Source organism: Orbicella franksi, chromosome 2 (genome assembly GCF_964199315.1).
Source record: "Orbicella franksi chromosome 2, jaOrbFran1.1, whole genome shotgun sequence".
NCBI lineage: Eukaryota > Metazoa > Cnidaria > Anthozoa > Scleractinia > Merulinidae > Orbicella > Orbicella franksi.
The window spans coordinates 32,448,346-32,475,679 of NC_138146.1; the positions used below are offsets into that span (position 1 = coordinate 32,448,346).

Genomic DNA, 27,334 nt, shown 5'->3' on the forward strand with positions numbered 1-27,334 from the left:
CTTGATCAATTCTTGTCGTGTATTTCATGCGCGCATGCAGGACAGAAAAGATACTACTCGCTAGGTGATTAAAATTGAACAATTGTCATTGATAGGAAAAACATGGACGAGCCTCTTTATCGTGTGGATACCAAAGATTTTTTTCTCAGGATTCGGGTCGACCGGAGAACAACACGTTGCCCAACATAGAATCCCGGCCGGTGAAGCCTCGAGAAAAATCTCTTGGGTCACTATAAAGACTTGACAAAAAAAACGGAGAACGCGCATGAAAAGCCAGTAGCACCCACGATATAAGAACCTTGGAGCATCGTCTCTCCATCTGGATTGACTGAATAACTTGCATAACTGGACATACATTTTTAAATGCCTTGGTGCTGTACTGAATATTTTTGAATTGATGCTCTATCAACTCCCCTTCCACTTCATCTCCATCATACCCTAAACCTGTTCCAATTTGCTATCACCTATTCCCACCTTAATAAAGAAAAATATAGTAAACTGCTTCAAAGACGATCAGGATCAGATGACCAAACCAATGAGCTGTAGTCTAGATATTCTACGAATGAATGTTGCGTAAGAAGCGTACAGGAGTAGTGTTTTAGGAAACATCGCATGAACTCTTCTTCTTTATTTACTTAAGACAAGTTGAGATGTATCAATAAGTGAAACTTCGTGCCTGTCCGTATGTTGAATAAAGTTTCCCTAAAAGCTAGTGCCAGGATGTAAACAAGACAAATTATAAAGGGACATAGAATAATTGTTAAATGGACCTTCATTTAAATAGCTGCCTACATAAATTATTTTACATTTTATGCGTTTCAATACCGAAAATGTTTTTAAAGATGTTTTATGTCTTACTCTAAAAAAATTGTAAATTGCTTTTGCTTTTATTATTATTTTTTTGGCACTTCCTTTATGAGTCATTTAAAATTCGTAAAGCTGTACAAATAATAATGGAAGATATATCTAGAAAATAAAACGTAACTGAGATGAAAAAATGAGTTTTGAATTCGTGTTAAAACGTTTCCTTAGTGAAAGCGTACTGTTAACCCAGTTCAAGTGTTTCAACCTAAGTATATGGGCCTTTAGAAAACTTGAGGGTGGAGAGGGATAACAATCTTCAAACAGTTGTAATGGTTCACCTCTTTTATGTCTAAACAGTTTTCTGCGAACGTGCTGACAACTCTTCGTTCTGTTCACAGAATTAAACAAACTTACATAATGGCTTTTAAGTATATATAAACACGCTGAAAATACATGGTTATTACAAGTTGAGTGAGTGATCATGAGTAAACTATATAAACCAACAATCTTCCTCCTTCAAGGTATTTTCAGTTGAGGCTGAATCCAGAACTGACTCAAGATGAATATCGTGGTAATTTTGCTGCTATCTGCTTTGACGTACACCGCTGCAAATGGTTTGTACATTGCTGAGTTTGAGTCTCTGTATCCAGTTGCTATCTCCCTTCATTTTAGATTCACAATTTGGTATAAGAAATCTCTTCCATAGGTTGACTTAGTAGTCAAGGGATTAAATGTACTTTTGGAAAGGTTGATCTCTTTCGGCAATTACCGGCAATGTGCCTAAACAGGGAAACATTTGTGAGGAAGCAGTGGTGGTACAGAGTAACGAAACTTCTGAGCTCAAGGCTTGGCTCTGACTAGTTTCAACCAAAATGTCCCTAAAATTTGTTTAGAATATTTTACCATTCTTAATTTAAATCACTTGTTGCTTATTAACAAATAATAATCGGTCCTCGGAAATAGACGCAGAAGCTCATCTTATAATTTGGCTTTGTAGTTCACTTAGAAAACAATCTTACTTGGAAGATTCTTAACAAATATATACAGTTGGATCATGTCAGTCGTTTTGAGTGTATTAAATTACTGCAGCAGCACTCCTGATGCAAAAGTTCCATTTGCAAATTGTAGTAAACACATTCCTAGTTGTTTAATGTGATTGTTATTTCTTTTTTCAGCAATTCCGCCACCTGTTCTTCCTCAGACTCCGGGTAAATCGAAAAAACCTTCTTTTAGCGAAACTTTCAAGATTTAAATTTCGAAAGCAATGGCCAAAGCTCAAAATAGTACCAATCAATGATAGAATAATAAAGATCAAGATGTTAAAATTATACTAAATCGGTTTGTTAGCGCAGGCTATATATTTAAAAAACGTATTCGTTAAGGCGATCTCACTTTCTCTTCTGTCACTAGGCGTAAGCTGCGGTACCCGACCCTTTGGTTCTCGTATCGTGGGTGGTACCCAGGCCCAAAAAGACAGCTGGCCATGGCAGGCTCTACTGGCCGGGTCTGGAGGAGGATCACAGTTTTGTGGTGGATCTCTGATTCATGAGCGATGGGTGTTGACTGCTTCTCATTGCGTCGCAGGAACAAGTGCAAGCCGGATTGTTGTGAGGTTTGTGGTTCTACTTAATTCATGATCAGTAGTTTGGCTTGATAGTTCGAGGACTGTTAAGCCAGAAGCGAGTCGCAGGGAAAGTATCACAGCATTTTATCCGTCGACATCACTTCAGATTCTTTTAGACAAGCGCATGTCTGAGTTGTGCGAGGCGCGGTTAAGCGGTAAGCAATGGTTAATAGCTCTTCAATAATCAACTTAATTTCTATCAGACGAGACCAAATCCACACATTATTTGACGCCTGCTCGCCTTAAGAATTAGCTGATATCGAGGGTTCTGTTCTTAGGACTAGAGTTCATTACAAACATCTTCATTACAAATTACAAATTACTCGCACGAGAGCGGGGAGGGGACTCCCATATAAAAAGGACGAGATTCCTCGTCGGAAATTTTCAAGAGAACCCTTAAGAGGTACTAAGATCCTATTTTGTTGGCGTGGCTTGAAAAGTTTTTCACCCTTAAATAGAACCAATTCTGAAACAATACGTTATCGCCTGTCATATTTTTTTTGGCTCAATACCCTAAAAGGAAAAGCTGCCTTTGTGGAGCATTTGGGGCTGAACACCCTAACAGATACTAAAACCTCGTTTTTAACCCCTAGAGGGGACTACGAGCACCCTGCCCTTTTTATATGGGAGTCACCCCCAGGACGAGAGCAGGCCCCAAACTTACCAAAATGGCGAATCGCTAAGGTTTTAGAACTGCAAGCCATGCGCTTTGCCAGAAGACTTTTACGAGAACGCGCCAAGCGATCAAATGTCCTCGGGGGCGTCAGAAGAAATACCCGTCCACTATAAATACTCATGATTAATATAAATCTACTAGCGTCCTATCATGAATGTCGTTCTCTGATAGCTACCCGCTGTAAAAGTCGCCCGACAACTCGCTCTGAGAAGGTTTATAGCTAACTGTAAATTTACCGATGTTTTTCTTCATGAATAATTCATCAGTTGTGGATTGGTCAAGTTGTAAGATTTCAGCAGGGTAATCTGAAGGTCCCCGGTTCGATTCCTGGTGTGGAACCTTTTTATCCCAGTTACTAAAGAATGCTCTATGTTACTATAGATGTTAAAAAATAAAAATGTTCAAGCAATAAAGGTAATGTAATTATACAAGAAAATAAGACGGTGTGGAAATTTGACTGAAATAATTCGTGGAAAGAAAAGAAAAACACTTCTCGAACGTGAAACCCTCGCATATGATTTTTGGCAAAGCTTCGGTTAAAAGCCGCCGTCAAAGTTAGCGATGGTTCGAATTCTATGCCCACTTTTGTTGCACACCAAATACAGTCGAACCTCTGGTTGCGACAACCTCTTTCCAAAATGCCAAACGTTCCCAAGTCAAATCACTATATTAGGAACCTCTCGTAAGCGACCGCGACCACTTTTAGAGCTAAAAGTTTGAAATTTTCTTTTGTTTTTAACATCCCGTAAGCGACCACTTGACAGATAATAGAGAGAAAATTGGATAATAGGGTGTTGTATCATGATCGCATTCTTGGGTAGTACAAGAGACGGAAATTTCTCAATGGGAAATATCGGATTTTTTCTCGAATTTGACTTTTCACATTAATAAAAAAGAAACATTTAAAACATGGGGTCAGTCTCTGCAGTTACCATATGCTAATGAGGCAGAATTTTGACCCAATGTGGTCTAAGCTCTCGCAAGCGACCACCTCCCATAAGGGACCTCCTAGGCTTGACATTTTGGGTGATGGCTTACGGGAGATTCGACTTGTCGCCTCTAATTTGGGAGTACTTCTTCGACTCCAAATTGCTTAAGATCAGTTCATCGCTTTGGCAGCCATTTTGTTCACAGTGGTCAGGAAAATATCGCCCCTCTCTCGAAATACCATGGTCAGCGGGATTACCACCCCCAAGAGGTCTACTACTCATCGACTGACTGACTGATTGAACGACTAACTGACCGACTGAGTGAGTTATTTCTTCCCCGGCTAATTGCTCTACCTCGCTCTAGCTAGGCTATAACTCGTTAAAAATATGTTGTTCCACTGCATTGCATACGCAAGAAACCGTCTCGAGCCCTGCCGGGTGCAGAAGTGTCGATTTTTTGAAATTCATCATCTTATTCATTGCTTTTCGGTAGGTTGGGAGCCTACAAAATAAACGACATTGGACAAGAAATAGAGGTTGAAAAGATCATAATGCATGAGGACTACCATACACCCGTGGGGTTAGCACACGACATAGCGCTCCTGAAATTGAAGACTCCAGCCCAACTCCGTTCAGGTGTGGGGCTCGTATGCCTCCCAGACTCGGGCAATGCCCTGGTACCAGACAAGAGGTGCTACATTACAGGCTGGGGAACATTATCATCAGGGGGATCCCAACCATATTACCTTCAGGAAGCGTCAGTACCAATTGTTTCTGATGCCAAATGCAAGGCCTCCTACGGGTCAAAAACGATTCACGAGTCCATGATCTGCGCGGGCTTAGACGCCGGAGGGGTGGATGCCTGTCAGGGTGATAGTGGAGGTCCCATGGTCTGCGAGTTTGGTGGCAAGTGGTACCTGGAGGGAGCCACTAGCTGGGGGTACGGTTGCGCTGCACCAAATTATTATGGCGTCTATGCTAAGGTGCGCAACATGAAAAGCTGGGTCGAGGATAAGATGAACAGCAACTAAAGAAAAAGTAGATTAGTGACGCAGCTGTGAAGAAAAACAAATGTAGACATACCAGGTAGACCAATAAAGACAACGAGAGCATTATTTCTATGTCCAAGTGTTTATTAATGTAAGTATTTACAACAAACTTTGGAGGGTCTCAATGGGGTTGACCGTTAACCTTAAAACGGGCCAAAAAATTAACAGTTAGGCGTGAAAATTGGAATTTTAACCGTTAGCCATAAAAATTGTTAACCGTAAAACAATTAAGCTCCGAAAGTAAAAGTCTCAAGATCTCTTGTCAAGACCTTTTTGTGTCTTGTCTTTTGACTTGGTAGTAAAGGGAAAAGCTCGGACACCTAGTACTAGCTATATCTATCCCAGAATGGACCTAAGACCTTAAATATCTTTTACAGAAAACAAATACATTTTGGACTTTTTTAAACAATGAAAACTCATATTTAACTGTTTAAAACAATTGACTGATTAAGACAATGGCCATTAAGTTCGAGGATTTCTGTTAACTGTTAGGAACTAAATTAACCGTAGGCCGTAAGAAAGCCAAAACATTTAACAATTATTCCACTAGCGCGCGTTGGATATGAGAAAGTAGACAGTATATAACCATCAAATACCCAACAAACGCGAGTGGAATAATTGCTTTATTAAAAACGCTCCCAAAATATAGAAAACTAGACCAAAATAGAAATGGAAACGCCCAAAAAAATCAAGGGCACGCTTGCCATATTTGTAGAGAGTGGCAAATAAACAATAGCCTGCATTTGACGCGGCAATATGCTCGCGGGATATTTGTCCGCGGACTTGATCTGTTACTGTCAGATAATGTCCAAGGACAAATATCCAAGCATATTTTCGCGCCAAATGGAGGCTATTGTGTTTATTAACCCTCAAATATCTCGCAACACCAACACGGTACATGAGGGAATTTGATTTGCGGGTAAAATATCTAAAGGTCTCATAAGGAAGAATTCTTTGGGAAGAATCTAGTTTTACACTAAATTCATTTTTTGTTATCGACGGAAATTGAATTAAAGACGCGTAGCTTAAATTTTCGTAAAGCTGCAATCTTGTCAGGATAAAATAATATTCAGTTCACTTTGGTTACGTATCAGGAGAGTTTGATCGAGCCATGGTTGGTATTTGGGTGAGACATAGTCCAAACGAGCCTCATATGCTTTAGAAGCGCACCAAAAAAGATACGATAAGAAGCTATTTACCGTATCAAAATTTGGCCAGGTGACTGTAGAGTTTTGAAGCCACTTAGACACGCCACAAAGGCTAAAAGATATCCTTCTAATCGGAGCAACTTGCTACACTTTCGCTCGCTGTTTTCGCGCTCACAAATAATACACAATTCCCGGATGTACATGCACTTTTCAGTACAACCGCTGTCCTAATACACTACAGTGACCTTGAAAGTCTTATTTCGTAGGATTTGTTCGCCATGGTCAGTTTTTCGGAGGTTATGAGGCCATACGATATATCTAGAAGGATTTAATGAATGGGCGAAGTTCTTTCATTAAAAACAGCAAAATTCAAACTTTCATAAAAGTATGCCTGTCAAAATCGGTTGGCATGGAATCATTAAGTCCCTTGACCAATCATACGTCATAAAAATGACACCCAGTTTCCTGCATCACAACTTTTAACCCGAACTCGATTGTTTCAACGCTGAACCTTCTCCAGACTTTTGCAGGGCATGTGGAAACCTGAACACTCACCAATTACATTTATAGGTCGAGACCACTCCATAACATTTTTGGGAAGTGACAGCGCACCATAGCCATTGTACTTTCATGTAAACATAGTGCTGATTGAGAGAGAAATATTATGAAGAACTCTCAACCTTTTTTAATGAATCTTATAAAATAACACTCAATAATGTTTATTAATAATTGTAAATGAGCTACGCTGTTTTGTTATTAACGACTGCTGAACACGCTATGAACACGCTATGAACACGCTATAAACGACTACTGAGGCGCCCTCTGTAAATTTCAACTATGGTCATTAGGACCAGAAAAATTTAAATTCCTCAAACGTTCTCAGATGAATAGTCTAGATAAGTAATTCACAAAAATATAATTTTCAGTTCAATTCGATTCGTATTTTAGCGCTGGGGCCACCATCTTGGTTTCGCCCCTTTGAGAGGGCTTTCAGCGGCCATTTTAGGGCACATTTTTAACAATTTTCCATACAAAGAAAACGATATAAATTCGGATAAAAACCCTTTATTCGAGACAAGCAAATGTTTCTTGTTACGTTGAGAGGCTGTTTTGGCAATTTCACCATCAAATGATTTTTTTAACAGAATTTTAGACTTCTTCTCTTTCGGACTACTCATGAAGCGCCATAAAAAAGGCGAAATTTAAAGGAAAACATCGCCAAAAGTACATCACTTGAGATCCCAAAACTACCCTCCACTTAAAAAGCAATGTCTCACCTGTAAAAATATGCAATTAAATTTTGGGCAGTTAAAACTGTAAAATGTTAGAAGAAGAAATTTAAGCAGTGCTTTTGTCAACAAAGACCGCCGTCCTAATTAGCACAATAACGTGAAAATAACGATGCACAGAGAAAATAATGATATATTCCTCTTACCTCGCGACATGTCGACAACTGGATGTTCCACGATACCTCATGTTATATTATCAGTAGGTTTCAGCCACATTTTCGGTGATTAGTGTACGAAATCGCTCTGAGACATCACAACGGTTAAGCAGATTTCAACTCTCCGAAGCCCTCTTCGTAGCATCTATCAATATTATTTGTCTTTCGTCTCATAAGCCGCAGTTTACAAGAAGTTTAACAATTTGCTGAGATGCTGACCCAGACGTCTGTTAGCAGCCTTTAAAATTCTCCTCTTAATCGAGGATTCTCATCAAGAACTCGTTTAAGCTCAGTTCTGTTTTGATCTGTTGTGCACCCGCCATTATTCCACAGATTGCGTTACATTTGACAAGTGCACATTCCAACAGGTAGGGGTAGGGTGGGTAGGAAGTGAAAATGTAACCGACATTTTAGGGCCTGTTTACAAGGAGGGAGGGTTGCCCTAGCAAGCGGGTTAACCCTAGCTGGAGGACAAAAGATAGCCCGGGTTTGCAAGCAAAATTTTACAGGTAGGGTAACCCGACAAACCGGGAAAACTTAATGCGCGGTTACACTCAAAGGGTCTGGAAACAATTAGAAAGTTAACCCAGATAGACAGTATCAGGTTCTTAATCAGGTGCTCCAGTTCATCACTGAGGCCCCAGTAGGGGTTTCAGGATACTGGATATTTGGGTAAAAGATGGGCTCCTGGTAAAAAGTTAGTAGGATACAAGAAATTTAGGGGGAAAATTAATGAGGTAGAGCATGTTTACATCAGATAAAGCGGGACACTTGTGTCTTTCGGTGTCCATTTGAGGCCATCGAAACGAGCAGTCCCTTGCACATTACAACTCTCGACCATTCGTTTCACAGCTTCAAAATTGCCGTGATGTGTTGTCAAGGGCGCTTTCGGCTCCAAGTTCTGGTTGTGTATCTACGGCTTCCTCAGCGGTGCAATCCACAGTCCGAGCGAGTAGTGGTTCACGTCAAGAAATAAATCCTTCACAGGTTGTAAGAGAAGAGGCACCATTTTTCCAACATTGCACTATTGAACATGTGCAGTTTGTCTTTAAGTCTTAATTCTTCGGAAAACCGATCAAATTGAACTAACTTTTGAAAAACGCTTCTACCGACAGTCATTTCTGATTGTTGTCAGTTCGATATTTAGGTTAACTGAGCAGTTTGAAGTTGTTTGTTTGTCCGAGGTCGGGAAAACGTAAAGGAACTCACCGCAGTCCAAGAAAGATGTTGATGTGTCGCTTTGTCAGGTTTTTGAATGAACATTTTCGCGCGGTTTATCGTGCTTTTGACTTCATGTAAGCAGGGCGAGATTCATTTAAATAGTTTTTGAAAAGTCTCAATGTTGTGAAAGAAGTGGTGCATGACCGTGCTGCGTGCAACTATCGAATTATATATGCACTTGGAATGTTTGCTTAGCACTCAAGAAGCTAGAGTCGCACTCGGCTATCGCCTCGTGCGACTCTTACCCCTCTTTCGTGCGTAGCAACCTCCCGCGTGCATATATAACTCGATAGTTGCACGTTGCACGCTCATCATTTCTTAAATATATAGCACATTCGCGTGCCTAAGTTTAACTTCAAACTGGAAGTAAACGGACGTTACAGAAAACGCCTTAATACCTATGTTATTGCGCGTTGTCATATTTATTAGAGTTGACCTCTCGCTAATCCCTCCTTATGAAATTGAGTCATTACGAAATGTGGTAACCACTAAATAAACAATTCATCTGTATTTTCTTCAAGTGAAACGTTACAAGTAATTTTTCTCTTTCATTGAGGTTTGCCATTTTTCAGTTCTGGAGGGCTACAACGAGTTCGTTCTTTTTGGTGCTTAAAGGACTAAAAATTGACTATCAAACTCACAAGTCATTACTTAACGTGGTAGCCACTAAATAAACAATCACCCGAATTTTCTTCCAGTGAAGCGTTACAAGTAATTTAGCTACTTCATTGGAGTTTACTATTTCTCAGTTCGGGTGGGCTACAACGAACTCGTTCTTTTCGGTTCTTAAAGGACTAGAAATTGACAATTAAACTCACAAGTCATTACGAAATGTGGTAACCACTAAATAAAAAAATACCCAAGTAAATATTCCTCAAATGAATCTTTTAATGACCGTTTTCAATGAAAAAGCCAACCTAGACGTAAGCTAAGTTTGGTGATGTTTCTGAAAGGAAAAATGGAAAATAGAGGGTTGTTAACAGAAGGGAAATTTAAATCATTGAACACGAAGAAAGTTGAAATGCATATGTCGCATTTCGGTGTTGGCCAATATCTTTTCAATGGCATGGTACAAGAAAAAGACGAGAGTGTATACGAAGGAAATACAAATTCCAAGTGAGATATTCTGGTGTATCACCTGAAAGGGTTATAGAACTTGCATAACTGGACAGACATTTTTAACTGCCTTGGACTATTCTTGAAATGATGGTTTATCAACTCCCCACCCACGTCAACTCCTTCATATCCTACGCCTGTCCCAATTTGCAATCACCTATTCCCACCTTAAAGTAGCTCAGTCACGGTTTGCGCATATTGAAAAGTTTAGCCTCAATTTTTCAAATTCGTCTTTTGTAATCCGTGTCAATCTTCTCCATCCTTAGCCATCCTTGTTACTTTATGGTTTATAACTAGTTATCTCTTTTGTGTTTTTCTATCTTATTAAGCTGTTATTTTCAGGTTTCCTACTATTTAAAGATAATTTTGTATGTGGTCAAAATAACTCAAAATACCGTGATTGAGCTCCTTTAATGGAGAAAAAAAAAATAGAACACTGCTTCAAACACGATCAGTGTCGGATGACCTAACCAATTAGCTTTACTCTAGATATTCTTTACTACGAATATATCTTGCGTTACAACGCGAATAGGAGTAGTACTTACGAAACAACGCAGACATTCTGCTTTTTGATTTACTTAAGACAAATTGAGATGTATCAAGAGGCGCTGCTAATTGCGTGTCCGTATGTTGAAAAAAGTTTCCCTAAAAGCTAATGCCGGTAGTAAACAAGACATAAACTATAAGGTACATAGAATGGTTGTTACATGGTCTACCATTTACATAGCTGCCCACACAAATGATGCTACATTATATGCGTTTTAACACCGAAAATGTTTTTCAGACTTATTGATTGTCACTCCACTAAATTGTTAAGTACTTACTTATTTCTTTTATGTGCCATTTAAACTTCTGAGGATTGTACAAATAATAATTCAGCATATATCTTAAAACGCATGCAGAAATATATGAAAGAAATGAGTTTTAAATTTTGGCAAAAAAAGTGGATAACTTAAAATTTACAACGTTTCGGCAGTGAAAACGTAATTTATTTTTAGTCCAGTTAAATTGACATATTCCCACAAAAGGTGAATACACAAGCTAAAAACAGATAAAATGCACTGTACATAAACTACACAGTAAAATGCTAAATGTACTACGATTTAAATAGCTGATTACTGCCTGCTGTAAATGTTGTGAAATTGTTTCATGAATTAAAGTCCCAACTGATAAGCTCGCGTTTGCCAAACTGAAATTGTGCTTTTACCTATTTAAACATTTTATCTTTCTTGACAAATATCTAGAAACATTTCGGGCACTGAAATGCCATCAAAGAAATGCCGAATTCGATTGAAAATTGTCCCCTTATATAATTATTGTTAGATTTTCAGGAAGCGAACTTTTCTAGCTGAATTTATATGCTTTGGTCGAATAGATCGATCTTAGAACATAATTTAAAACCTTAGCCAGTATCAATATTCTCTCATTGAAAAGGAAAAAAATGACGTACTTCTCTGTAAATTATTTCTTAATGGTCAAAATTTTGAATGCTTTTTTTCTGCCAACGTGCTGCGCAGATAGTCAATAAGCTCACTGTTGTCCAAAAGAAGCTGTACTGTTCATTCCACCTGTAAAATTACAAACTACATGTTAAGTCTGTGTTTAAGCCTAGTGACCCATCAGGCTGATGCAGTGCTTATCATCAGTTTGAAGTTAAACAAACCTAAAGATGTGCACTTGAAGTGTATAAAAATATATCTATTCAACGACTCTTACCTTGGAACATTTTCTGATAATTAATGCAAGTTAGGAGCTCGATCTATCCTATGTTGTATATGTCAAGTACACATGCAGAACAGAAATGATATTACTCGCCAGTTTAAAATATTACTTGCAACATTGCTAGGAAAAGTCAGCATGTTTATTGTTAGGAGCCTCAGAGCCTTAATATTTTGGAGTCTCTACCCTCCATCGGGATTGCGGATGGTTTATTATCAACTCCCCACTCTCATCAGCTCCTTCATTACCTTGGCCTGTTCCAACTTGCAATCATCTATTTCCTACCTTAAGAAAAAAAGAAAGTATGGAACACTCTGCTTATGATCAGGGTCAGATAACCTAGCCAATTAGTTTTATTCTAAATATTCTACGAATGAATGTTGCTCAAGGACGCGTATGAGGGACGTAATTTAGGAAACAACGCAAAAACTCTACCATTTAATTTACTGAAGACAACTTGAGATGTATCAATAAGAACAAAGTTTCCCTAAAGCTAATGCCGGGAGTAAAGAAGCCAACTAAAGTACACAGATAATTGTTAGATGGAACTCCATTTAAATTGCTACCTACATAAATGATTTTACATTTTATTTTATTCCTTTTTTATTTTTTATTTTTATATTGCATTGTTACACACCCTAGTTACAATACTTACACAGCTACGCTACGTACAAGACTAATAGATGTACTTACATTATTTATAATACTTCTTCTAGATTTACATTTTATGCTTTTCACCATTAAAGTTTTTTTCTTTTACTATGCTATGTCACTCTAATAAATTATAGCCGCTAGCATTTTTCCTTTATGAGCCATTTACAATTCTAAGAACTGAACAAATAATAATTAAGGACATTAAATGAGTTCTGAATTCTGGCCAAAATGTCAACTTTAAGTTTACAATGTTTTGGCACTTGCTGAGCCCAGTTCAAATGCAAGGGTTAGGTTAGGGTTAGGGTTAGGAGTAGAGTAATGAGATTAGGGTTAGCCAGGGTTACGATTTCGGTTAGGGTTAGGCCGGTGAAGATGGGGATAACAACCTTCAAACAATCGTAATAGCTCACCTCTTTTATGTTTAAACAGTTTTCTGCGAACGTGCTGACAACTCTTCCTTGTCTTTACAGAACTGAACAAACTTACATAATGGCTTTAAAGTATATACAAACACGCTGAAAATACATGGTTATGACAAGTTGAGTGAGTGAGTAAACTATATAAACCAACAATCTACCGACTTCAAGGCATTTTCAGTTGAGGCTGAATCCAGAACAATCAAGATGGATATCGTGGTAATTTTGCTACTATCTGCTTTGACGTACACCACTGCAAATGGTTTGTATATTGCTGAGTTTGTGTCTCTGAATCCAACTGTTATCTCCCTAGCTTCATTTTAAATCACAATTTGGTTTAAGCTCTCTCGATACTCTTCCAGTTCAGTGCCGGACTGGCGTTTTAACTGATCAAACAGGTAAAATAATGAAAAAGAACCTTTCAATTACAAAGGAAATCAAAACACTGAAAACAATACTACTCCGCGAGACTCAAGATTTAGAGTGGAAGGCGCAATTTTTCTCAAAGCCAACGAGTCACTGAAATGTCTTCCTCGATATGAATTTAGTGGACGAGGGATTCAGCAATCTTTATGATGGATTGCCAGGAAATCGTCGTGCTGCGGAGGTACGAAAGCTCTGAGCCGTCAAGGCTGGGCTTTGGCTAGTTCCAACAAAAATATCCCTAAAATCTGTTCAGAATAGTCTTCTTTTTTTTCCACGTACCTTTATCAAAGAAGTTTTCAAATGCATAACCCGCCCTTGCTAGAATAACCAGCTGAGGATTCTTAAGTTTGACTAGTGTACAAAACCCAGTATTAATCACTAACAGGGAAAAATGTTCCACGTGCCCCCCGACTTATCAAGTCTTTTGTAGTAGTAACTTATTAATTCTTTCACTCAGATTGCCGTCGTAAGACAGAGAATGGAGACTGCTGTAATTTCCCGTTTGTGTTCGGAGGTAAAACATATCATGATTGCACTACTGATGGATGGGACCGGGAATGGTGCAGTCTGACCGATAATCATGACAATGACGGACAATGGGGAAACTGCGCACCGGCAGGTAGAACATTTGCTTTTGCGCTGATTTCTCTCACTGTAAAATATGATCTTTTAGCATCCTGTTTACATACTCCAAATTTCTTCCCTTTGAGGTTAAAGCCACTTGTTCCACATAAAAATGTTTCTTCTTCGCGTTGCCGGAGCTGAAGGGGTCAGTACAATCGCTTTTCTGATAAGCTCATCTTACAAACTGGTGTTGTATTTGATATAAGCTAGAACACAAGCTAACCTTGGACGATTCTTGTCAAATATTTACAACAGTATCAATTCAGTCGTTTTGATTCTACTAAATTACTGTAGCAGTTCTTCCGATGCAAAAATTCCATTTCAAGTGCAAATTGTAGTAAACACATTCCTAATTGTTTATTGTGATTATTATCATTTCTTTTTCAACAATTCCGTCAACTGCTCGTCCTCCGACTCCAGGTAAATCGATAAACCTTGTTTAAGCAATTTTTTAGCATCCTGTTTACATATTCCAAATTTCTTCCCTTCGAAGTTAAAGCCACTTGTTCCTTATAAAAATGTTTCTTCTTCGCGTTGCCGGAGCTGAAGGCGTCAGTACAATCGCTTTTCTGATAAGCTCATCTTACAAACTGGTGTTGTATTTGATATAAGCTAGAACACAAGCTAACCTTGGACGATTCTTGTCAAATATTTACAACAGTATCAATTCAGTCGTTTTGATTCTACTAAATTACTGTAGCAGTTCTTCCGATGCAAAAATTCCATTTCAAGTGCAAATTGTAGTAAACACATTCCTAATTGTTTATTGTGATTATTATCATTTCTTTTTCAGCAATTCCGTCAACTGCTCGTCCTCCGACTCCAGGTAAATCGATAAACCTTGTTTAAGCAATTTTTTAGCATCCTGTTTACATATTCCAAATTTCTTCCCTTCGAAGTTAAAGCCACTTGTTCCTTATAAAAATGTTTCTTCTTCGCGTTGCCGGAGCTGAAGGCGTCAGTACAATCGCTTTTCTGATAAGCTCATCTTACAAACTGGTGTTGTATTTGATATAAGCTAGAACACAAGCTGACCTTGGACGATTCTTGTCAAATATATACAAATGTCAAATATTTACAACACTATCGATTCAGTCGTTTTGATTCTACTAAATTACTGTAGCAGTTCTTCCAATGCAAAAATTCCATTTCAAGTGCAAATTGTAGTAAACACATTCCTAATTGTTTATTGTGATTATTATCATTTCTTTTTCAGCTATTCCGTCAACTGCTCGTCCTCCGACTCCAGGTAAATCGATAAAACCTTGTTTAAGCAAAAGACATTCCTAGTTTTTAAACGTGAACATTCTTATTTCTTATTTAGATGACTGCGGCATCAAGCCCGCTGGTTCTCGTATCGTGGGTGGTACCCAGGCCCAAAAAGACAGCTGGCCATGGCAGGCTCTACTGGCCGCGCCTGGAGGAGGATCACAGTTTTGTGGTGGATCTCTGATTCATGAGCGATGGGTGTTGACTGCTTCTCATTGCGTCGCAGGAACAAGTGCAAGCCAGATTGTTGTGAGGTTTGTGGTTCTACTTAAATCATTATCAGTAGTTTGGCTTGATAGTTCGAGGACTGTTAAGCCAGAAGCGAGTCGCAGGGAAAGTATCACAGCATTTTATCCGTCGACATCACTTCAGATTCTTTAAGACAAGCGCATGTCTGGGTTGTGCGAGGCGCGGTTAAGCGGTAAGCAATGGTTAACAGCTCTTTAATAATCAACTTAATTCCTATCAGGCGAGACCAAATCCACACATTATTTGACGGCTGCTCGCCTTAAGAATTAGCTGATATCGAGGGTTCTGTTCTTAGGGCTTGAGTTCATTACAAACATCTTTAATACGTCATTGCACCACAAAAAAAGATACAAATTACTCACACGAGAGCAGGGAAGGGACCCCCATATAGAAAGAACGGGATTGCTCGTCGAAAATTTTGAAAAGAACCTCTACGAAGTACCGAGATCCTATTTTGTTGGGTGGCTTGTAAAGTTTTTCACCCTTAAATAGAACCAATTCTGAAACAATACGTTATCGCCTGTCATATTTTTTTTTTTTGGCTCAATACCCTAAAAGGAAAAGCTCCTTTTGTGGAGCATTTGAGGCTGAACACCCTAACAGGATACTAAAACCTCGTTTTTAACCCCTAGAGGGGACTACGAGCACCCTGCCCTTTTTGTATGGGAGTCACCCCCAGGAGGAGAGCAGGTCCCAAACTTACCAAAATGACGAATCGCTAAGGTTTTAGAACTGCAAGCCATGCGCTTTGCCAGAAGACTTTTACGAGTACGCGCCAAGCGATCAGATGTCCTCGGGGGCGTCAGAAGAAATACATACATACATATACATACATACATTTTATTTGTTATCAAATTAAAATTACAATTATAACATGCCCACGGATAGCTGAGCTAATGTAGGCGAGTCATGTTTGGACGAGTTATTGATATACAACTAGGTACAACTAAATACAACTGAAGGTAACAAGAGAACTAAAGAGACTAGAATTGACAACAATGACTAAAGACAACTAATAAACTAACTATATTACAAATAATAATTAACAACAGTTACGACGAGAGACTACAGATACACTAAAGCGAAATTATTGAGTATTAATGAATACATACTAGGAGGAAAATGAATTCAGCTTTACTTTTTGAACGATTTCTGTAAGATCAATATAACAGTCTTCTAAAGCTAGAATTTCAAAAGGATTTGTTTTATTTTCCTCTTAAAGACATTTTTTGGAAGCTTTGGAACCCGTCCACTATAAATACTCATGATTAGTATAAATCTACTAGCGTCCTATCATGAATGTCGTTCTCTGAAAGCCACCCGCTGTAAAAGTCGCCCGACAACTCGCTCTGAGAAGGTTTATAGCTAACTGTAAATTTACCGATGTTTTTCTTCATGAATAATTCATCAGTTGTAGATTGGTCAAGTTGTAAGATTTCAGCAGGGCAATCTGAAGGTCCCCGGTTCGATTCCTGGTGTGGAACCTTTTTATCCCAGTTACTAAAGAATGCTCTATGTTTATATAGATGTTAAAAAATAAAAATGTTCAAGCAATAAAGGTAATGTAATTATACAAGAAAATAAGACGGTGTGGAAATTTGACTGAAATAATTCGTGGAAAGAAAAGAAAAACACTTCTCGAACGTGAAACCCTCGCATATGATTTTTGGCAAAGCTTCGGTTAAAAGCCACGGTCAAAGTTATCGATGGTTCGAATTCTATGCCCACTTATGTTGCACACCAAATACAGTCGAACCTCTGGTTGCGACAACCTCTTTCCAAAATACCAAACGTTCCCAAGTCAAATCACTATATTAGGAACCTCTCGTAAGCGACCGCGACCACTTTTAGAGCTAAAAGTTTGAAATTTTCTTTTGTTTTTAACATCCCGTAAGCGACCACTTGACAGACAATAGAGAGAAAATTAGATAATAAGGTGTTGTATCATGATCGCATTCTTGGGTAGTACAAGAGACGGAAATTTCTCAATGGGAAATATCGGATTTTTTCTCGAATTTGACTTTTCACATTAATAAAAAAAAAAAAATTTAAAACATGGGGTCAGTCTCTGCAGTTACCATATGCTAATGAGGCAGAATTTTGACCCAATGTGGTCTAAGCTCTCGCAAGCGACCACCTCCCATAAGGGACCTCCTAGGCTTGACATTTTGGGTGATGGCTTACGGGAGATTCGACTTGTCGCCTCTAATTTGGGAGTACTTCTTCGACTCCAAATTGCTTAAGATCAGTTCATCGCTTTGGCAGCCATTTTGTTCACAGTGGTCAGGAAAATATCGCCCCTCTCTCGAAATACCATGGTCAGCGGGATTACCACCCCCAAGAGGTCTACTACTCATCGACTGACTGACTATTGAACGACTAACTGACCGACTGAGTGAGTTATTTCTTCCCCGGCTAATTGCTCTACCTCGCTCTAGCTAGGCTATAACTCGTTAAAAATATGTTGTTCCACTGCATTGCATACGCAAGAAACCGTCTCGAGCCCTGCCGGGTGCAGAAGTGTCGATTTTTTGAAATTCATCATCTTATTCATTGCTTTTCGGTAGGTTGGGAGCCTACAAAATAAATGACATTGGACAAGAAATAGAGGTTGAAAAGATCATAATGCATGAGGACTACCATACACCCGTGGGGTTAGCACACGACATAGCGCTCCTGAAATTGAAGACTCCAGCCCAACTCCGTTCAGGTGTGGGGCTCGTATGCCTCCCAGACTCTGACAATGCCCTGGTTCCAGGCAAGACGTGCTACATTACAGGCTGGGGAACATTAGCATCAGGGGGATCCCAACCATATTACCTTCAGGAAGCGTCAGTACCAATTGTTTCTGATGCCCAATGCAAGCACTCCTACGGTTCAGACAATATTCACGAGTCCATGATCTGCGCGGGCTTAGACGCCGGAGGGGTGGATGCCTGTCAGGGTGATAGTGGAGGTCCCATGGTCTGTGAGTTTGGTGGCAAGTGGTACCTGGAGGGAGCCACTAGCTGGGGGTACGGTTGCGCTGCACCAAATTATTATGGCGTCTATGCTAAGGTGCGCAACATGAAAAGCTGGGTCGAGGATAAGATGAACAGCAACTAAAGAAAAAGTAGATTAGTGACGCAGCTGTGAAGAAAAACAAATGTAGAGATACCAGGTAGACCAATAAAGACAACGAGAGCATTATTTCTATGTCCAAGTGTTTATTAATGTAAGTAATTACAACAAACTTTGGAGGGTCTCAATGGGGTTGACCGTTAACCTTAAAACGGGCCAAAAAATTAACAGTTAGGCGTGAAAATTGGAATTTTAACCGTTAGCCATAAAAATTGTTAACCGTAAAACAATTAAGCTCCGAAAGTAAAAGTCTCAAGATCTCTTGTCAAGACCTTTTTGTGTCTTGTCTTTTGACTTGGTAGTAAAGGGAAAAGCTCGGACACCTAGTACTAGCTATATCTATCCCAGAATGGACCTAAGCCCTTAAATATCTTTTACAGAAAACAAATACATTTTGGACTTTTTTAAACAATGAAAACTCATATTTAACTGTTTAAAACAAATGACTGATTAAGACAATGACCATTAAGTTCGAGGATTTCTGTTAACTGTTAGGAACTAAATTAACCGTAGGCCGTAAGAAAGCCAAAACATTTAACAATTATTCCACTAGCGCGCGTTGGATATGAGAAAGTAGACAGTATATAACCATCAAATATCCAACAAACGCGAGTGGAATAATTGCTTTATTAAAAACGCTCCCAAAATATAGAAAACTAGACCAAAATAGAAATGGAAACGCCCAAAAAAATCAAGGGCACGCTTGCCATATTTGTAGAGAGTGGCAAATAAACAATAGCCTGCATTTGACGCGGCAATATGCTCGCGGGATATTTGTCCGCGGACTTGATCTGTTACTGTCAGATAATGTCCAAGGACAAATATCCAAGCATATTTCGCGCCAAATGGTGGCTATTGTGTTTATTAACCCTCAAATATCTCGCAACACCAACACGGTACATGAGGGAATTTGATTTGCGGGTAAAATATCTAAAGGTCTCAAAAGGAAGAATTCTTTGGGAAGAATCTAGTTTTACACTAAATTCATTTTTTGTTATCGACGGAAATTGAATTAAAGACGCGTAGCTTAAATTTTCGTAAAGCTGCAATCTTGTCAGGATAAAATAATATTCAGTACACTTTGGTTACGTATCAGGAGAGTTTGATCGAGCCATGGCTGGTATTTGGGCGAGACATAGTCCAAACGAGCCTCATATTCTTTAGAAGCGCACCAAAAAAGATACGATAAGAAGCTATTTACCGTATCAAAATTTGGCCAGGTGACTGTAGAGTTTTGAAGCCACTTAGACACGCCACAAAGGCTAAAAGATATTCTTCTAATCGGAGCAACTTGCTACACTTTCGCTCGCTGTTTTCGCGCTCACAAATAATACACAATTCCCGGATGTACATGCACTTTTCAGTACAACCGCTGTCCTAATACACTACAGTGACCACGAAAGTCTTAGTTCGTAGGATTTGTTCGCGATGGTCAGTTTTTCAGGAGGGTATGAGGCCATACGATATATCTAGAAGGATTTAATGAATGGGCGAAGTTCTTTCATTAAAAACAGCAAAATTCAAACTTTCATAAAAGTATGCCTGTCAAAATCGGTTGGCATGGAAACCTGAACACTCACCAATTACATTTATAGGTCGAGACCACTCCATAACATTTTTGGGAAGTGACAGCGCACCATAGCCATTGTACTTTCATGTAAACATAGTGCTGATTGAGAGAGAAATATTATGAAGAACTCTCAACCTTTTTTAATGAATCTTATAAAATAACACTCAATAATGTTTATTAATAATTGTAAATGAGCTACGCTGTTTTGTTATTAACGACTGCTGAACACGCTATGAACACGCTATAAACGACTACTGAGGCGCCCTCTGTAAATTTCAACTATGGTCATTAGGACCAGAAAAATTTAAATTCCTCAAACGTTCTCAGATGAATAGTCTAGATAAGTAATTCACAAAAATATAATTTTCAGTTCAATTCGATTCGTATTTTAGCGCTGGGGCCACCATCTTGGTTTCGCCCCTTTGAGAGGGCTTTCAGCGGCCATTTTAGGGCACATTTTTAACAATTTTCCATACAAAGAAAACGATATAAATTCGGATAAAAACCCTTTATTCGAGACAAGCAAATGTTTCTTGTTACGTTGAGAGGCTGTTTTGGCAATTTCACCATCAAATGATTTTTTCAAACAGAATTTTAAATTTCTTCTCTTTCGGACTACTCATGAAGCGCCATAAAAAAGGCGAAATTTAAAGGAAAACATCGCCAAAAGTACATCACTTGAGATCCCAAAACTACCCTCCACTTAAAGAACAATGTTTCACCTGTGAAAATATGCAATAAAATTTTGGGGCAGTTAAAACTGTAAAATGTTTAATAGAAGAAGAAATTTAAGCAGTGCTTTTGTCAACAAAGACCGCCGTCCTAATTAGCATGATAACGCGAAAATAACGATGCACAGAGAAAATAATGATATATTCCTCTTACCTCGCGACATGTCGACAACTGGATGTTCCACGATACCTCATGTTATATTATCAGTAGGTCTCAGCCACATTTTCGGTGATTAGTGTACGAAATCGCTCTGAGACATCACAACGGTTAAGCAGATTTCAACTCTCCGAAGCCCTCTTCATAACATCTATCAATATTACTTGTCTTTCGTCTCATAAGTCGCTGTTTACAAGAAGTTTAACAATTTGCTGAGATGCTAACTGACCCAGACGTCTGTTAGCAGCCTTTAAAATCCTCCTCTTAATCAAGGATTCTCATCAAGAACTCGTTTAAGCTCAGTTCTGTTTTGATCTGTTGTGCACCCGCCATTATTCCACAGATTGCGTTACATTTGACAAGTGCACATTCCAACAGGTAGGGGTAGGGTGGGTAGGAAGTGAAAATGTAACCGACATTTTAGGGCCTGTTTACAAGGAGGGAGGGTTGCCCTAGCAAGCGGGTTAACCCTAGCTGGAGGACAAAAGATAGCCCGGGTTTGCAAGCAAAATTTTACAGGTAGGGTAACCCGACAAACCGGGAAAACTTAATGCGCGGTTACACTCAAAGGGTCTGGAAACAATTAGAAAGTTAACCCGGGTAGGCGGGTTAACCCTACCTGGAGTGTTTACAGGGGAAAAAGTTAACCCGCCTGCCAGAGTAACCCTAGCACGCAGATACGGTAACCCGCCTACCGGGGTACCCTGACTGCCTTGTAAACACGACGAAGAAAGAAAGAGGAAATCTGTGAGAACTAGGGTAACCCTCTCTCCTTGTAAGCAGGGCCTTAAGCCATTTTACGCATTTCTCTGGCTAAACTAGTAACTGGCTTCCCAGAATGATTTGAACACGAGCTTCTGCTTGGAAATTTGAGTCATTTTTTTAGGTTATGTTTCGTGGGGTGAGGAGGGGGGGGGGGGGGTTATGCATTGTATTAAAAAAAGAAAAAAAAAAACGATACACAGTATCAGGTTCTTGCTCAGGTGCTCCAATTCATCACTGAGGCCCTATTAGGGGTTTTCAGGATACTGGATATTTGGGTAAAAGATGGGCTCCTGGTAAAAAGTTAATAGGATACAAGAAATTTAGGGGGAAAATTAATGAGGTAGAGCATGTTTAGATCAGATAAAGCGGGACACAGGACACTTGTGTCTTTCGCTGCCGGAAGTGCCATCAAATTTTGCGAAAGGCAACAGACTGACGAATAGTGCGCAGGAAATAATGGTAAGCGGCGTTTTATTGAAACTCCTTACATTTTCTTAGCCATTACACTTTTGCATCAGAAAAGGAAATGCTTAGAAAATTACTGAAGAGCAGTCAAGGACGGTGCCTTCTTTTTTGTTGGCACACGGTCTGTGCATTACGTAAGGCATGGTTTAAACGCCAAGCGCACGCTTGGGTTGGAATTGACGTAATTAACTACTCTACCAAGCGCGCGACTTAAAAAAAAATCCTCTTGCGGTCGAAACAAATTTCACACTAAAATTACGAGCCTGTACTAAAACCAGAAAATCTGTGAAGAAGTATCTTTACCTTTTTTTTTCAGAAAAATGCTACCGTCAACAGTTTTCTTCAAGATTGAAGGCTAATTATCTCGGAAAAATTAATGACCACCCCCAGTTTTCTTTGTGGATTCCAATAACCCTGGCTAAGATCTACTTTTCCCAGGTTTTCTTAATCTAGCGGAAACACGTTTGCATTTGGTAGGCACCATTCGTTATCGTTCGTTTGCCTGAGACACCCCACAGCCGCTGATGTCGTTCAGTTCTGTGGTGGAGCACAGCTGCATGTCTGCACAAGACTAGTTTTCAACTCTATGTAGGGCGCTTTAAAATACCCGCATATATCAAGCGAAGCACTGATCTTGACGCTTAGTTTTTTAAAGACATTATAGATGCGTTTAAGGCACCCAAGTTGAATGAGTCATAAGCAGTTGGATGAGTTAACTGACACTTGTCAAAAACACCTGCAGCTTGATTGTCAGCTGCATATAGCGTATTCTATTTGTAATAAATGAAAATTCTGGTCAAAAACTAATGGCTGTCAATGATATTAGGATAGTTGTTTACAATTATAGTGTGGGATGTTGTGCCTCGATCTCTTTGCAGACACAAAGGTTGTCATGTAAGAAATTCGTGTTAAACGGTACAGAATTCGGGACACATTTAATTCTCTGTTTATTTCTCCAGCCCCGTCTTTATCTATCTAATCAGGGTAACAAGTGTGGGCTTCGAAATTACTAACAAGGAGTTGCGTTACCTAACCTAAAAACCACTAAAATCTGATACAAAACTTTCATATTCCACCTTGATATAAGTATTAAGAGTCCAGAATAAATGATTATAGCAGTTGGCAAACTTTTATTTTATCCTAAATAGCAGACCATTGTTGCGGCCCCATAGCGGGAGACGGGGGGGGGGGGGTGGGAGGGTGTTGGTGTATCCTTTATCCTAGTCAACTTTTTGTCCTAAATATCTTGTATCCTGTTAAATCCAGCTTAACGATTTCCTATTCAATTAATGTCCTGTTTTATCTGATCTAAACATGATCTACTCCATTAGATATTATGAAGAGGGCTTCGGAGAGTTGAAATCTGCTTAACCGTTTTGATGTCTCAGAGTGATTTCGTACACTAATCACCGAAAATGTGGCTGAAACCTATTGATAATATAACATGAGATATCGTGGAACGTCCAGTTGTCGACATGTCGCGAGATAAGAGGAATATATCATTATTTTCTCTGTGCATCGTTATTTTCACGTTATTATGCTAATTAGGACGGCGGTCTTTGTTGACAAAAGCACAGCTTAAATTTCTTCTTCTAACATTTTACAGTTTTAACTGCCCCAAAATTTTATTGCATATTTTCACAGGTGAGACATTGCTCTTTAAGTGAAGGGTAGTTTTGGGATCTCAAGTGATGTACTTTTGGCGATGTTTTCCTTTAAAGTTCGCCTTTTTTATGGCGCTTCATGAGTAGTCCGAAAGAGAGAGAGAAAGAGAAAGTAGTCCGAAAGAGAAATTTAAAATTCTGTTAAAAAAATCATTTGATGGTGAAATTGCCAAAACAGCCTCTCAACGTAACAAGAAACATTTGCTTGTCTCGAAAAAAGGGTATGGAAAATTGTTAAAAATGTGCCCTAAAATGGCCGCTGACAGCCCTGTCAAAGGGGCAAAACCAAGATGGTGGCCCCAGCGCTAAAATACGAATCGAATTGAACTGAAAATTATACTTTTTGAATTACTTATCTAGACCATTCATCTGAGAAAGTTTGAGGAATTCGAATTTTTCTGGTCCAAATGACCATAGTTGAAATTTAGAGAAGGCGCCTCTTAAAAACGAGCAGTTACAAGAGCCTTCCGCCAAAGGTTTTTCTCTGGGTTCTCCGGTTTTCCTTCCTCCACAATAACCAAAATCTCCAAATTCCAATTCGACCAGGATAGAGGACCCCTCAAGAAAGCCAGCTGAGGCTGATGTGGCTTCTCCTCTTAACATTGTAATTTATATAATTGATTTATTTATTTATTACTTTGCCTCCTTTGCACAAATCACCATTGCAGCAGCTGATGTCAAATTTGGTGATCTTCACAGCGGGATTATCAGACTTGCGCAAGTCAGATGAATCAATATTACGCTGGGATGAAACAGTGCAATGTTTGGCGTGGAACGACACTGATACGTCGTAACTTTTTCCCTCTACCACAATTTTGCCACATCAGTCTGCAGCTTACACGCACGTCACCTTTTTTTTTTCTGTTCACTATTCGGAAATTCAACAATTTCCGGATTTCTTGAAATTTTTCCACGAAATTTCCATAACATTTGTCTCCGTTTCGAAATTTTCAGAATATTTGGTTGAATGGAAAGCGCCCTGCATGCACTGATCGCAAAATGGAATAACAAAATTGTCAGCTCGCATTATGAAATGGGGCAAGTACAAAAATTTGGTTCATGTACAATTTCGTGTTATTGATGGATTTTATTAGTATAAGCATTATGTTCTACATTTGGAAGTAAAAGGCAGGTGACAGGAACTGAGGTGTGCATGTGTAATGAATGATGTAGCCTGTCTAGATCTGTTTGCATATGAATTATGTATTTCTATAAACCACTGGATGTAACTTCTCAAGTCAATAAAAATGTATAGAATGCCAAAAAAAAGGACGCAAAGATTTTACTGAAAGGCTTCTTGCCATATCAGAGTTGCAGCCTATAGCATTTGAACAACTCAACCTTGCTTTCGTAAGCTTGCATAATAGCCGGGATATTCTTAAGACATTCTGTGTGGCCTGTTTACAACCTAAGTTCCAAGGGCTTTGTTCTAAGAACAGTTAGTTTAAAGACACCAAGTATATGAATGGCTTTACGTTCACAAAAATGGAGCTCCTCCTAGACAGAAAAAAATCTATGTTTTACTGAAAACTGAGCCTTAACAACTTAATTAACCGTCAGGAAAATACATCAAAGATGCTTGGTGCAATGGAAAGCGCACGTCCCACGAGGTGATAATATCGGCAAAAATCTGAGTTTCTCGAACAGTCAGAATGCTAGATTCTTAGATTCACCTCTGGAAAATATACTTAGATTTAATATCGTGTAAAATTTTTGATCGTTTCCTCATACTGTCAGCGTACAATAAATTTACTTTATTTTGCCCTTTCTACTCTCTTTTCACTGAACTTTATTTTTTACAATACTGTATTCACATCGTCGAGTGGAGAAAAACAAATACAAATAAAAGAGCAAAATGTCGGCTATTAGTGTGTTGCTCGCGCGTGTTTCGTTACAATGGAGAATAATTTCCACTAAATAGTGCCTAGCCTTTTAACTTTGCCGACAGAGTCATGTAAGCGATGGGACGGTGGGAAAATAAAAAGCATCGAAAGGTTTTAACTCTACCGGAGTAGTGTAGGCAACCTTCTCCATTGGTACAGGGTACAAGCAGTAATTTAACACAGCTTAACAAGCTCTCTTAGCTGGAAAGACCCATCTTTAGTTTGAATATTTTATCACAGAATAGATCGATGAAATCAAGTAATAAAAGTACTAGAAACCTGTATGATCTGTTGTTAGTAGTAAATATTGCCTGAAAAAAACCCTGTTATTCCTGAGAAATAATAAAATAAATATATATGGTGCCAAGATTATAAACAAGCTTTTTTTAAAGTTTTAGGGTGGTTATTATAGGGTGGGTTTAACTAGAAACAAAGCGAAAAAGACATAAATGTACTTAATTCTAAATAATCTAGTACCTAAATATTTGAGTGACTATTTCACAAGAAATTATAACGTGCATAACTACAATAATCGCAGAAGAACAGATTTGCACCTGCCCAAAACTAAACTTAGCCTTGCAAAACAAACTTTTAGATATTCGTGCTCAGCTTTTTTTAACCTCCTACCCCGTAGCATTCAAAACGCCGAGACACTTTCTTCTTTCAAAGTTTCAATTGACGCCTACAATTTTTAAATTATATAGGAACTAGATTTTTATAAATTATTGCACGCTCGTTTATACTCTATACTTTTAATTATTACTTGTATTTTTAAATTTATATCTTGTATTTTTTAAATTTATATCTTGTATTTTTAAATTATCACGATGTCTTGTATTTTTAATTATTATATTTTTAGTCCAGGGCCCCTCTGGATATCAGCCTCGTCGCTGAATGGGCCACCCTGGCTAAATAAAGTTTACCTTTACCTTTACCTTTAAAGCGTTGTGCATCAAACGGAAGCCATAGGTAACTCACATGCAGGTGTTTTTCAGCCTCTGCGCAACGGAAAATCATTTTACAGAATTGAGGTAGACTGAAACCACTGAGAAAATATGCTCTTTACAGTATCTAACACAAAATAGGGCGACAAGATCAGCTACTGCTTATGACTTTCGTTGTGCTGGTTGAGAAATAAATACTGTTTTTCTAGTGATCCCACCGTAGGATAATAAATAGTTACCATTCTACAGCGATTTAATTCTCTTTTATATTAAGTATAGCAGAATGCATATCAGGCAAAAGCTGTAATTGAAGCTGAAATTGACTGAAAGACTTAAATGCGATGAGGATCTGGATGGGAGTACTCGAGTCTCAGATATCAGTTTGACGTTTGAGTCCGTTTGTCAGTTACTATCCGTAAATTTTGCAGCTCTTTCATGTCAGCTAGCGCTATCAGTTAAAAATACGGGCCGTTCACTTTCTCAGCTGATAGTTAAAATTTTGACCAATTCTCAGCTGTCATTTAAGCCCTACTTAAACCATTTGCCTCTTTCTAGCGATCAATGCGATGTTCTCTCATTCACTGCGGAGATTTTTGGCAATCGTCACTTAAACAAAGACTGACGCAACTATGGAGTTGTCAGGAAATGGGATGATGATATTGGTTCA

General features: G+C 38.8%; 2 protein-coding genes across 2 annotated transcripts in view; both read left to right on the forward strand.

The window, feature by feature from the left end:
- Positions 1–1,278: 1,278 nt before the first annotated feature.
- LOC145479384 (CUB and peptidase domain-containing protein 1-like) lies at positions 1,279–5,420 on the forward strand. The gene is made up of 3 exons (XM_081457738.1): positions 1,279–1,418; positions 2,215–2,416; positions 4,527–5,420. The coding sequence occupies exons 1-3, from the start codon at positions 1,364–1,366 to the stop codon at positions 5,062–5,064; spliced, it is 795 nt and encodes a 264-aa protein (XP_081313864.1). The 5' UTR covers positions 1,279–1,363; the 3' UTR covers positions 5,065–5,420.
- A 7,587-nt stretch (positions 5,421–13,007) lies between these two features.
- LOC145473258 (transmembrane protease serine 9-like) overlaps positions 13,008–27,334 on the forward strand; it is a 28,552-nt gene continuing 14,225 nt past the window's right edge. The window contains exons 1-6 of the mRNA XM_081455019.1: positions 13,008–13,062; positions 13,684–13,845; positions 14,644–14,676; positions 15,175–15,373; positions 17,936–18,465; positions 25,401–25,450. Of these exons, the coding sequence (XP_081311145.1) occupies positions 13,008–13,062; positions 13,684–13,845; positions 14,644–14,676; positions 15,175–15,373; positions 17,936–18,465; positions 25,401–25,450 (1,029 nt within the window). The remainder of the gene's footprint in view (positions 13,063–13,683; positions 13,846–14,643; positions 14,677–15,174; positions 15,374–17,935; positions 18,466–25,400; positions 25,451–27,334) is intronic.